The sequence below is a fragment of the Alosa alosa genome, chromosome 4 (genome assembly GCF_017589495.1).
Source record: "Alosa alosa isolate M-15738 ecotype Scorff River chromosome 4, AALO_Geno_1.1, whole genome shotgun sequence".
NCBI lineage: Eukaryota > Metazoa > Chordata > Actinopteri > Clupeiformes > Clupeidae > Alosa > Alosa alosa.
The window spans coordinates 36,814,065-36,828,186 of record NC_063192.1 but is presented as its reverse complement, the minus strand read 5'-3'; the positions used below and the strand labels follow the sequence as shown (position 1 = coordinate 36,828,186).

Sequence of the window (14,122 nt, the reverse complement as noted above, 5' to 3'; positions counted from 1 at the left end):
TATTATGTGCGCATATTAAGCTACAGCACAAATATTTCCATCCAATAATAATAAGCAAGTCTAACCTCTGAATTTCTTTTCAAAGTGCACCAGATTGATGCATTTAACCTCTTTGCACCAGATTGATGCATTTAAACGTATACAATATTTTCCACTGCTTAACAAGCACAATACCAATCAGTTTTCAGAAGCATAAGGATATTGAAACAAGCTAGATTACAGTAGCCATGTCAAGAAACATAACAAAAAGAAAAACACACCACACACACACATGCACACACACACACACAGACAGGTTATGTTTGCAATTAAGTCAGAAAGAGCAACACAAATGTCCATGCTGGTCAGAAAGACCATGCCTCGCTGCCCAAAGGCACCTTTTCCAAATTGTAGATGCAGGTGTCATGGTTTGCTCTTTTCTCTCTTTCACATCACATTGTGCAGCTCCTGCAGCCTGTTCTATTAGCTCGGTTCCTGTTCTATTAGCCTAGCTCCTGATCTATTAGCTCAGTTCCTGTTCTATTATCCTGGCTCCTGTTCTATTAGCTCAGTTCCTGTTCTATTAGCCTGGCTCCTGTTCTATTAGCCTGCTTCCTGTTCTATTGCCTTCTCACTGAATTAGAGACAAATTAATGAGACTAAACCGAGTCTCACAAGCCTGTACAAAGCACTCAGCAAACCCTTCTCCTAGGATGCATGCATACAATTTAGGGGAACTTATGCTTTCTTTATTTTGAAAATATATCCTACATAATAGTCCTATTATTTTTACATATATATTACATACAGTGTACCACGTTTTGTAAGTGTCACGACCCCCTGTGCCCCTTCAGGCCTCTCCTTGTCAGTGCACGGGCAGGTAGGGCCTGATTAGGTCAATTAGGAATTGTGTACACCTGCATCAGGGTGTGCTTATATAAGGAGTTCTCCTCTCCTCCCCTTTAGGCACTTTTCTTCTCTTGCAGGCACCATTTTGACTTTCTCTCTGCACTGGCACTTTACTCTTTCTCTCCTCTCTCTCTCTCTCTCTCTCTCTCTCTCTCCATTTAGTCATCTTACATACTGATGCTGACATTGCATTCATACATACATGCACGCCAACACTCATCTTCCCCCTAGACACATTATGGTTGGTATTACTATTTTTGCTTAATCTTAATAAATTACAAATTGGAACTTTGTTGTCTGTCTCCCTTTATGCTGCGGTCAGTAAAGGAGCCGGCCGTACCAGTAAGGCTCAATACAGATTAAACAAAATACTGTTCCATTTTCCAAATGCCATTTAGTAGAGCAGGCTAACCCATCAGATATTGCTTATTATCACAAACATGACAAACACAAGGGACATAAGACAGCAGTCACAGCCTAGTACAGTGGTTCTAAAATGGGGTACGTGAAGACACTCCAGGGGGTATGTCAGATTTTAAAATATACATTTATTTAAAAAGTAGAATCCAGGCAAAAATACTTTAAAAACAATTATTTAATACATATTTCAGGAAAATATAAGTTCATCAAATGAATTTTCTATTTCAGTAGGCTATTCAATTTCATTATCCTAAAAACCCAGAGCCCCCATACCAGGATGGTTCGACCCAACCTGTCACATGCCACCCGCCATCACCTGTCAATCACTGTCAAAACTCAAACTATTCATTCATTCATTCATTCATTCATTCATGGTTCATTTTATAGTTTTAAATGGTTATATGGTCACTGTTTTCACTATAAGTTTGAATCATTTGCAATAAATTTGGTCATGGATTATTAAAATGTCCAAATGATGGCACAGTGATGGCACAGTGCTCTGTTTAAGTCTTTTTTTTTTCTCAACTAAAAATGCTTTGCGCTGGTTAGGGGGTACTTGGCTGAAAAAATAATTCACAGGGCTACATCACTGAAAAAAGGTTGAGAAGCACTGGCCTAGTACATGGTATGGGAGCGAAATATTCGTGGGCGGGGACACACCGCACACAGCAAAGTTGTCGTGGTGTTGAAGTGCAAGAGGAGGCTACTGCGTGTCCCAACGTATTTATACAGTCTATGGTCCCAACACTAGTCGGCAGCACTTGGTACGTCGGCCAGAGTAACAATTACGTCATGACGTTGTGACAGGCGAGAGGTAAATAAGGAAGAGATAGTCTGGCTGGCCTACTTCAAGGAGCAGCTGATGTCCTATGCTCATGTCTGCCTGTGGTCTAGGTTTTCACCGATGTCTGGACAAACGCTTGCGAGTATGTATGTAGCTGAAGATAGGAAATAAGCTATCCAGCGACTGATAGATGACTGTACCGTTCAACTGAAATGAAGAGACAAATGGGGAACAAGACTTCATCGAATGCTCCAAAAACTGAAAAATGGGAAAACGTAAGTCACGTGTCTGTGAAGACGCAGGCTAACGTTCATTCTTTCCATTATTGCTGAATGTAATTTAGTAAGATTAAACCTTGTTTAACATAGCTAACTAAAAATATATCGTAGCCTAGATGGGCTACACAGGACGGGCCTAGGCCTACAGCTAGAACAGAAACGCAGATAGGAAACCAAAACCAAAACAGCAACCACGTTATTCTTACTGTGCCTGACATGTCTTACAGTTAGAAGTCCCCCTGGTGTGTATGGGCTGATTGTGGTAAATATTAACTAGGCCTACTTATGGATTGTTTTTTACTCTTTAGCAGACAAGTAAACTCTTTAGCAGACAAGTTACTCTTTAGCAGACAAGTAGTCTGAAAAGTTACACCAAAAAATGACATACCAGGATCTATTTTTTGTGTGGTAGGCAGTAAAGCAGTAAGCAGGTCTATCTACCTACAGTTGTGTTAAAATGTAAATAAAGCCATATGCCTAGTTAGTCTATTGTAACAAACAGCGAACCCAAGCTGAATACAGAGGTTATATTTGATGGAAGACACAGACAACGTCATAGGGAAACACGACTCTACAACCATACACGAAACACACAGTAAGGGTAATCACACACACCCACATGAGTATAATATAGGAGGCACAACCAAAGAGAACTCACACACACACACACTGACCAGTACGTCACACGACTTAATACGCAACTAGTAAGACACAATAGCAGCAGTATTCTACCCACAGGGCATTCTGGGTACCCCAGCAGACAGTCCGGCTAGTCTACATATTGTAGCAGTAGCAGGGCCGCAGCCCTGGAGGCAACATTGGGGGGTGACCTATTGGGGGCGGCATGTCCCCCTCAAAGTATACTATGATTATGGTCTTGAACTGAAGTAATGAAAGATTTGCTCAGATAGCCTATTGGTTTACATTTCAGATGGGTCCTCCTCAGTGGTCAGATGTCCCGTCTCTTCCGCTGGGGGTGCTGGAGGAGATTTTCCACAACATTCCTGCTCAGCAGTTGGTCTGCACCTGCCGTCTGGTGTGCCAGGAGTGGAGGGAGACGGTGGACAGCGGCTGCCTGTGGAAGGAGAGGTGTCGACGAGAAGGCCTTCACCCCTCGGACTCAGACAAAGTTCCAAGTGACTGGAGATTGTTCTATTTCCTGTGCAAAAAGAGACGCAATTTGTTGAAAAATCCCAAGGCAGAGGGTGAGGATTGCGTTGTGGTGGTTCAACCCATTCAGCTGTCAGTGCAGTGCTAGTGTATAGTAACCCATTTAAAGTCACCCATGCCTTTTTAGTTCACATATCTGTCTTCCTGTTTATACGTCACTGCAGATAACTTTTCAGGATGGGACCTCATAACTGTCTTCCTGTTTATACGTCACTGCAGATAACTTTTCAGGATGGGAGCTCATAGAAAACGGAGGGGACAAATGGAAAGTAGATACTCTCTTTGCGGAACATCCAGATATAACCGTCAAGAAGAACTTTGTCACCTCTTATTTGTAAGCAAGCTTTATAAATGATTATACCATGATTTATAAATGATTATACCATTATTTATAAATGATTTATTTTATCATGAATTGATGATATGGACTGTATAGTTAATTTCATTTCATGTCACCAAGACCTTGTTGAGCAAAGACATACCAGAGAAAAAATAACTCCTTTGTTTATTTGTCCTCATTTATACCTTGTGTTATGGAACTGAACAAAACTCCCTTGATCTTTTCAGCTCATGTGTGAAGCGTCAGCTAGTTGACCTACGAGCAGAAGGCTACAGTGCTGCTTTCATGGATGAATTTCAACCTGACATTTTCATATCTGATTGGTAAGACATTTTCATATCTGATTGGTAAGACATTTTCATATCTGCTTACATATCTGATTGGTAACACATTTTCATATCTGATTGGTAACACATTTTCATATCTGATTGGTAACACATTTTCATATCTGATTGGTAAGACATGGATTTGTGCCTGTTCATTTCAAAGGGCCATATTATGAAGCAAGGTAACTGGCTAACTGTATGTACACACCGCCGCCGACTTGAGCTTTCAAAGAAGCTCGGGTCGCCCTGTCAAGGACGCTTGTCAAAAAAGTACAGGGAAGCTTTGGACGCTTTGGCCGCTCTGACATAGCAGCATTCTACGTTCGATCATGTTCTATCTTACTACTTTATTTAAAGGCCGACTATTCCGATTGGTTGCTGGTCGTTGGTCGCTGAATCGCGGCAGCGGTGTGTACGTAGAGTAACTAGGTAACTTTGACAGGGACTGATCATCTCTAAAAGAACACTGTGCTGAGCTGCTATTGTGTTTTTTGGAGATCACTGGTTACTCCCAAGATTACCTGGGTATGCCAGTAACCTTGTTTTGTAGTATTCCCTTCAGCTCTATTGCCAGCCAGATCTCACACCATACTTTATATTCCTGTTGCTTCTGACAGGTATGCACCACGTTGGGATTGTGGTTGTGAGTATGAGATCTGTGTTCAGCTTCTCGATGCAAACAAACAAGTGCTCCAGTCTTTCAGGCCTGACAAGGTGTATTTTGACCAATGGAATGACCAGAAATGGAATCAGGTAAGACTGTTTTTTCCTCTTGACATTTGTATTATTACCGTATTTTCCGGACTATAAGTCACACTTTTTTTTCATAGTTTGGCTGGTCCTGACGACTAATAGTCAGGTGGAACTTATATATGAAAATATATATAATTGAACATGAAACATTTAGTCTACAGCTGCGAGATAGCGCTCTAGGCTTGTGGAATGAGATTGTGAGCTTGGCTTGCGACAAGTCAAATTTTTTCCGGTGGTGGGTTTGGGGGTTTCATACCTAAATCCTCAAATTATGGCCGGGATTTAGCAATATAATCAAACAGTCCAAACGTAAATTAAATTCCAAACCAAACCAAACATCTTCTGCTTTTGGCCTACCGGTACGCCACTCCAAACGAAACACATGCTTCACAATAAAACGCACCACGTAAGAAATAAAGAATACAAGCCTAAATAAAATAAAGGCCTAGCTGCCTCGAATACAAGCCTGCCCCAAATAAAGGCCTCGCTGCCTCGAATAAAAGCCTGCCCCAAATAAAGGCATCGCTGCCTCAAATACAAGCCTGCCCCAAATAAAGGCGCTGTGCTTTGCGCAGCCTAAGTAAATAAAAGACCCCAGCCATAATTTGAGGATTTACGATAGTCTGTCTCCTAAACATTCCTGACCCGTTATCCAGACATGCATGAAAACATTTGAAAACAAACTCACAGCCATGGGTTATTTTGAGAATGATGACTTTCTGTTCTGCATTGTCCTAATCGTTAAAACGAGGCATATATGACAAGGCATTGCAACAATGTTTACAAAGATACACTGTAATGTGTATATTGTTATACACCCCAAAACCAAAAAAGGACTAAAATATAGCCTGTCCGTATTGGAGTTAAGGCATATAAATTAGTGCAGATCAATCACACAAGCTCTGAGAGCTTTGAAACTTGGCATGTTTATAGTCAGGAAGTTGCTTTACCTACTAGAAAAGACTGGATGTAAATATCTTGATGTATGGAATGAATAGAGACATGTAAACATACACCTAAAATAAGCGGACGTGCAAAAAATGAATATCTATGCAGAATGTTTTCATTTACTTTGTAGCTGCTTTACCAGGGATTATCATAGAAACACATATGATGGCTTGTTGGAAAGGTGGGGTTGTTCTGAATCCAACAATACCAAATATGTAAATATAGTATGGCGAATCAGGGTGTTCTGTCACTCAATGTATGAGGTGTCCAAAATGAAAGAAAACGGAAAACTGGCAAAATACAGTCTCAAGTCCAAATCACATTATCGGTGGTGAGAAGAATGTTGACATTCATTGTTACTGCAAGGTAAGTGCTGCTCTATATTTACATTTAATAATGATGCATTTCATATGTCCCAGTATTAAACAATTAATATGAAACACAGATCCAATTGAATCAGGTTAACATTGGAATGGAACACCTTTATTAAAATATTTATATTCACTTGAATTTTGTTTTGGTCAAGTCATTACTGAATAATGGAAAATAATATTGTTAGCTTTTGTCTGTCCAGACCAGCAGTGGACAGTACAGCCTACACTGCTTACTTCACCCCTAAGTAGCTAAACAGTTAGTTGTAGAAACTACTTTCCCTAGCTAAGAAACTACTTAGCCCTCTGACCAATGTTGCATGTGTAATTCAACTTGATTTGCATTTCAATGAAAATTCTGAAATGTATATAATTTTTATATATTTTTGTGTATATCAATTTCTTATAATTATGGAGAATGTCTTACAGGCATTGGATCCAAAGCTTTGTATCATTTGTGGGAAACATTTTTAAAAGGGCAAGAAAAAAGATCCCTATGTCCAAAACCCTACAGTAGAAGGCCTCCAACGCATACTTACCCTTGCTCAGCAGAAAGAGAGATGGTGATGTCCATAAAACTCTGGCTCCATATACAGATGATATTTCCTCCAAAATCAAAGTTTCATATCATGTAGAGTGAACTAATGCAGTAAGACAAAAATCAGTGAGCAGCAGCAAGTTGCAAATGCTGAGACTTCGCCTCTTCGGAACACAACAGACATCATAGCATAGTTGTACACTTCCCATCCAGGGTGTCTTCATTTTGGTAAAAGTTGTCAATGGCTGCATCAACAATTCCATGTTCAGCAACTTAAGTAAGAACAGTCGGGATGTAGACACCAGTGTCCTTAATCTATATTTCTTGTGTTGACACACCTTCATGCTCAGCAATGGTCTTTAGTATGTTCTCATAGCTATCAGTCAAAGAGTTGAGAGTCCTCACTTTCCTACCTTTGGACAATACTGTTTTATCAATGTCTTCAGTGAGCTTAAAAAAGGCTTTGTTATAGACATTGGTCTGCTTTTTTATTCTTTTCTATGGCTTCTGCTGTATTTCATTTAGAGATGTAGTGTGCAAGGCATTTTATGGTATTTGGTATCATGCAAAGAGATCTGGGCATGAAAGAATTTGAAGATGTACATCTTAATCAAGCCTTTCAGAAGCTGCCCGAAAGACCTTGTCTCTGGTACTTGCGACTGTTCCAGTTGAAATTGCTGTCAGAGGTTCTGGTTTAGAGCTGGCCTTCCCACAAATGAAACAATCTCTCTGTATTGGAAATTATGTTATATCAGCCCTACTCAGCCTTCTTGGTGCAGATGTGCTCTCACTCTCAACATTTGCAACTTGCTGCTGCTCACTGATTTTTGTCTTACTGCAGTAGTTCACTCTACATGATATGAAACTTTGATTTTGGAAGAAATATCATCTGTATATGGAGCCAGAGTTTTATGGACATCACCATCTCTCTCTCTGCTGAGCAAGGGTAAGTATGCGTTGGAGGCCTTCTACTGTAGGGTTTTGGACATACATGGGGATCTTTTTTCTTGCCCTTTTAAAAATGTTTCCCACAAGCTTTGGATCCAATGTCTGTAAGACATTCTCTATAATTCAAGAGACTAGTGAAAAGGAAAAAAATCAGAATTTTCATTGAAATGCAGATCAAGTTGAATTACACATGCAACATTAGTCAAAGGGCTAAGTACTTTCTTAGCTAGGGAAAGTAGTTTCTACAACTAACTGTTTAGCTACTTAGGGGTGAAGTAAGCAGTGTAGGCTCTAATGTCCACTGCTGGTCTGGACAGACAAAAGCTAACAATATTATTTTCCATTATTCAGTAATGACTTGACCAAAACAAAATTCAAATGAATGTAAATATTTTAATAAAGGTGTTCCATTCCAATTTTAACCTGATTCAATTGGATCTGTGTTTCATATGAAATGTATCATTATTAAATGTAAATATATAGCAGCACTTACCTTGCCGTAACAATGAATGTGTCAACATTCTTCTCACCACTGATAATGTGATTTGGACTTGAGACTGTATTTTGCCAGTGTTTCATTTTGGACACCTCATACATTGAGTGACAGAACACCCTAACTTGTCATACTATATTTACATATTTGGTATTGTTGGATTCAGTACAACCCCACCTTTCCAACAAGCCATCATATGTGTTTGATAATCCCTGGTAAAGCAGCTAAAGTAAATGAAAACATTCTGCATAGATTTTCATTTTTTGCATGTCTGCTTATTTTAGGTGTATGTTTACATGTCTCTATTCATTCCATACATCAAGATATTCACATCCAGTCTTTTCTAGTAGGTAAAGCAACTTCCTGACTATACACATACAAGTTCTCAGAGCTTGTGTGATTGTTAAATTAACAGATATTGTTATACACCCCAAAACCAAAAAACAATCTTAGCAGTAAATATATTTTTAGCAAGAATCCATTTCATATATGGGAGACCTTAGAGATGAGGAAAAACATTGTTGGGTTTAGTTCTACCTCCGGTAGGGGTATCTCAAAAATGTGGGGCCATTGTCACTAGCCTAATAATAAGACCACACTTTAATAGTGATTGGTGTAAACCGCGACATTTTAGCGTCCCAAAAGGCTTTTGTCGGACTCGGGACACGCAACTCAGAATCGGGACTGTCCCGGTTAAACAAGGACGTCTGGTCACACATTCTATGTGAATTTAATAACTTGCCTTTTCAGATTAAATGTCCATACTGGTTAAGAAAGACCTGTGAACAGTCTCTAAAATAAGACCTGTGAACAGTCTCTAAAATAAGGGTAGCTTCCTTAGTATGCGCCATAGAGCACGTTTTCATGCCGGGAACCGGTTTGAATCAGTTTATTGCCCAAATTCCGTTTATGTAAGTATTCCGTTTAAACCTGTTTACATGCAAGTAGAATGTCACGTTTTGAGCATATTCCTGTTTACATAGCAATTGTCATTATTCCGAATAAGTCAGTGACGCAGCCCACAAATAGGCTCCCAACGTCATGACGTAAATCTCCGCTGGTGGAATTCCTTCTTTTGGCTGAATAATACAACGTCTTCAGGGTCTTCCACCTGTATTTCACTTGTTCAGGCATACGCCGATAGCCAGCCTCATTAAGTTTTTTATAAATCTTTTTAAAAACATCTCTATTACGACATTTTCTCCCATCGATGAATTCCATGACATTTGCATGATTGCAAGACATAAGTTTGTCTCCTCGTCTTTCCAAAAGTGTGCGTGTTGTGTCGACATGATTAGGAAAGTGCCTGAGAGGCAATTGGTTCATGTGATCCTAGTTCTGTGGGAACTGAGCATGCGCAGGCCTACAACACTCTTCCTTCTGGGAGCAGATTCCGTTAAAAGGGGCGGTTCAGGATTTTGGACATAGGACCCCATTTCCAAGTTAGCAAGTGCGATATCTATCAGTGGAGACTGTTTTCAACACGTTTCATCCAGTCCTTCTAGTTGCACCCCTTTAAGGTGTTTTATTGACCCAATAGTCCGTTTAAAACATGCATATGCAAGGGTAGTAAACCGAATATGTCCCTTTTTGGTTTATTTCAATCAGATTAAGGTGTTTACAAGACACACACATATTTGGTTTATTCCCAATAAACTGATTCAAAACCGTTTATTGGCTGCATGGAACCACGCTCATTGAAAGTTTGCACATTCTTTTTCTCTCTCTCATTCTTGGAGGTACAGTAGCCTCCCGAGGATTTGCTCTGCTGCCGGTGTTGCACCAAATTCTGTGACCTGTCGAATTTTGTGACTCTAGAGGGCGCTGTTTCATTGGAGTCTATGAATGTACTGAGCTGTACTGACACACTGATGAGGCAATTCTGTTATGTATGTAATTCTTCTAATACACTTTGCACATCTTTGAAACATGGAACATTGTCTGGGTGTGGATGTATTACTCCACATGCCTGCCTGTGTATCTTCGCTCTCTATACTATCTCTATAGAGTAGAGCTAAAGCCTGTGTATCTTCGCTCTCTATACTATCTCTATAGAGTAGAGCTAAAGCCTGTGTATCTTCCTCTCTATACTATCTCTATAGAGTAGAGCTAAAGCCTACCCCACCACTCCAGTGAAGAGGTGGACTTCAGCAGGACAGGTCACATATGTTGATAAGCCTACTGTCAAATTATGTTACCCCACTATAACTCTGCAGAAATGGACTGATATTGTACATTGTCATTGACATCAGCAAACACTTTATTTACATTATTGACAAACTCCTTGCCATTGTCTGTTAATATACTTTTTGCCACCTCAAATTGATATACAAACTTAAGGAGGCAGTTTGTGACCTCCACAGCATGTTTTTCTGCAGTTACAGTGACATAATTTGACAGTAGCCTATCAAAATATGTGACCTGTCCTGCTGAAGTCCATCTGTTCACAGGAGTGGTGAGGGGTAGGCTTTAGCTCTACTCTAGAATAATACACCCACACCTAGTCAATGATCCATGTTTCAAAAATGTAGCCTACAAAGTTTATTAGAAGAATTATACACATAACAGAATTGCCTCATCAGTGTGTCAGTACAGCTCAGTACATTCATAGACTCCAATAAAACAGCGCCCTCTAGTCACAAAATTTGACAGGTCACAGAATTTGATGCAACACCGGGACAGTGGAAAGTGGGTTGTTTGGCGCGGGGGTGGTGAGTTGGCGTGTGTTTAATTAGTTTATTATTTGTTCTGATTGTTGCATGTAAAGTCCCTGTCTGTAAGTAAAGTATATGTGTGGCCATTTATGTACTTTGTATGGTAAAATTATGTGTTGTGTCATATGTTATGTATGTGTATGGAAAAGGTCTATAGTTATTCCTTATGTATTACACCCTGTTGGACAGTGAGCTCTACCAATTCACTTTTGATTGGTAGGCCTATTTAAGGGAGAAAGAGAGTGGAATGGGAGGAGTAGTTTGGAATGGCAGAGGACTGCGTCAGCTTGCTGCGAGGCTGTATGTGTGAGTTTGTAATGCCTATGATGGCCGGTTTTCTTTTCTTTTCCAAAGTATTTTTGTTTGTTTGTTATTTCATATATTGCACCTGCGCACTGTAAATAAACCTGCACCTTTATCACTTAAAACTCGAGAGCTATTTGTTGTCTGCCAACCCTTCAACCACTGGAGTTTTCTGGACACGCCCATCCCTTAAATGTGAGTTGGGGGTTGCAAAGCCTCTCTCTCACAAAGTCGGTGCGACTTATATATGTTTTTTTCCTCTTCATGACGCTTTTTTTGACAGATGGGACTTATACTCCGGAATGACTTATAGTCCAGAAAATACGGTACATGTGCAAAAGTCAAATTTCTGGAAATTTTATTTTATAACATTTATATTGGTATGGTAGTATATGTATTAGGGCTGCATCAATTAATCTACTTGTTATCAACAAATTAAATTATTCAAAGTATTTTGGTAATCGATTAATGAGTGAGTATTTTTTTAAAAGGAATTAAACTGTTCTCTGATCCCAGCTTCTTAAAAATAAATCTTACTGCTCTATGATGGTAAACGATATTTGGTATGTGGACAAAACAGGCATTTGAAGATTACTGCTCTATGATGGTAAACTATATTTGGTATGTGAACAAAACAGGCATTTGAAGATTACTGTGCTACGATGGTAAACTACAGTATATTTGGTATGTGGACAAAACAGGCATTTGAAGATGTTGTTCAGCTTTGGGACACACACCTTCTCTGACATTTCATTGACCAATCGAATCGATTTAATTCAGAGTATAATCTACTAGGAGTAATCAGTTATAAACATAATTGTTAGTTGCAGTCCCAATAAAACTGTCTTAAGATTATGTATCAGTCATGTGTGGCTTAAAGCAACACTAAAGCACTTTTCCTCTGTCGCACGCACACTGTTCATCTAGCACCGACTTTGCAAATCAATGTCCACAGACACAGTAGAGAGTATGTTGCACGATTTAATGAAAAACAGATGAACTACAGATCCGCTACCCGATCTGGCAAACTTACATAGTGCGGTTATAGCCGATAGAGGGCCGCAAAGCAAATACAGAAGTGCCGTTCACCCTGTTACGAGTTGATGAACCACTGAAACGGTTTTGGAAACATTACATTAAGGTACAAAAAACTCTTTGGTGTTGCTTTAATAATATCAAACATGAAATGTAATCATGTTGTGTGCTTTTTCAGGTGACACATGTGTTCAGGAGCTATGGAAGAGGTGTCCGCTACGTGCAGTTCATTCATGGAGGGAAGGACACCCAGTTCTGGGCTGGCTGGTATGGGATTCGAGTCACAAACAGCAGCGTGGAGATCTGTCCAGCAGGTGAAGATGGGGCTTAGCCTTCCGCCTCTTCTACTCGAGGTCCAGTCCTGCTCTCCGAATAACCCCAAATGCCTACTCATCGCACCTTTTCTTGATTTGACATTCTCCAAATTGACCTAATGGAAAAGCAGGCGTGAGAATCTGTCTATTCAGCTGTTCCTAACTGATCCCTTTTACATCTCTTTGTCTTTTAATATCATATGTATTTCCATATGTTAAACATGTTTTCACTGTAACTCACTCCATCCATATATGCACCCGTCCGTTCACTAAAGACTAGTACGATTAATCCCATGGCCATTGGATCATTATGAGGGCAACTTGAACATAGAATTCAGGTCCACATTGTGAATCCACAATAACAATCTGAGGATTTTACTTCATTAAATTGAGGTCAAAGCTTTTATTGTCGTTGTGAATGAATGTCATAATGTCTTAAATTGAATGTCTTAAATGTCATAAATTATATATGTGTGTGTTTATACAGTGCTGTGCATGAGTTAAGACACCCATGCTAAAGTTGACTAAAAAGAGGAATAAAAAAAAAAATCATCTTTTGGAAATCGATCTTAATGCCTTAATTAAAAAAATAAGGAAAAATCCAACCTTTTAAGGACACCAATTTCTTTGTGAATGAATAATGTATCGTAAATACATAAATGTTTTTCTTTAAAATACAGGGGGCCTAAGTAAGCACACCCCTATGTTAAATTCCCATAGAGGCAGGCAGACGTTTATTTTTAAAGGTCAGTTATTTCATGGATCCAGGGTACTATGCATCCTGATAAAGTCCCCTTGGCCTTTGGAATTTAAATAGCCCACCCCAGCTTATAACAACCTACTCAGTGAAAAATGGCTTATTCAGGCACTGCGTTTCTGTAAAGTAGTACCACCCCAGCTTATAACAACCTACTCTCAGTGAAAAACGGCTAATTCAGGCACTGCGTTTCTGTAAAGGCTAATTCAGGCGCTGCGTTTCTATAAAGTAGTACCATGCTGGTGAGCCCCCGCTGTGGGGCCAAAGGTCACTAAGGGAGGAACGAGGTTCTGCATTGAGTGAATCACAGCCATCAGATACACTGGGATTGCAGCTCCTTACAAAACAGTCCTGTCATGTCAACAAATTAAAGTCTGGGATTCTGGAAAAACAGGTTATTGATATTTGAACTAAACAGCCAATCAAATTAAACTTACGTCAATAAGGTCAAAGTTCCACCAGTTCAGCGAAAGACCTGCAATAGCAAATCTCAGTAGGAGCCAGACTCCGTGCTTACCAACTCCTTTTCACAACTGGATATCATGACCAAAGATGTTCATTGTCCACAAAATGTTCAAAGTTCACAGCAATGTGTTTTTATTAAATAAAAAAAGATGCTCGTAGCTGGCTTGCTGGTTGACCCCCCAGTAGAACTCTACTGTAGACGATATATCTCAAAGGCTTAGTCACATTAATTAATCTTATTTACTGAAACAGTAAACCAGAGAGGTTTAGTTAGTAA

The 14,122-nt window shown here is 39.6% G+C and overlaps 1 protein-coding gene across 1 annotated transcript; it reads left to right on the top strand.

The window, feature by feature from the left end:
- The first annotated feature begins 2,110 nt into the window (after window positions 1-2,110).
- Window positions 2,111-13,027, top strand: LOC125293768 (F-box only protein 6-like). Its single transcript, XM_048241878.1, has 6 exons — window positions 2,111-2,367; window positions 3,302-3,575; window positions 3,760-3,874; window positions 4,108-4,203; window positions 4,824-4,959; window positions 12,488-13,027. Exons 1-6 carry the CDS (start codon window positions 2,305-2,307, stop codon window positions 12,638-12,640), a joined length of 837 nt encoding a protein of 278 aa, XP_048097835.1. The 5' UTR covers window positions 2,111-2,304; the 3' UTR covers window positions 12,641-13,027.
- The last annotated feature ends 1,095 nt before the right edge of the window (window positions 13,028-14,122 follow it).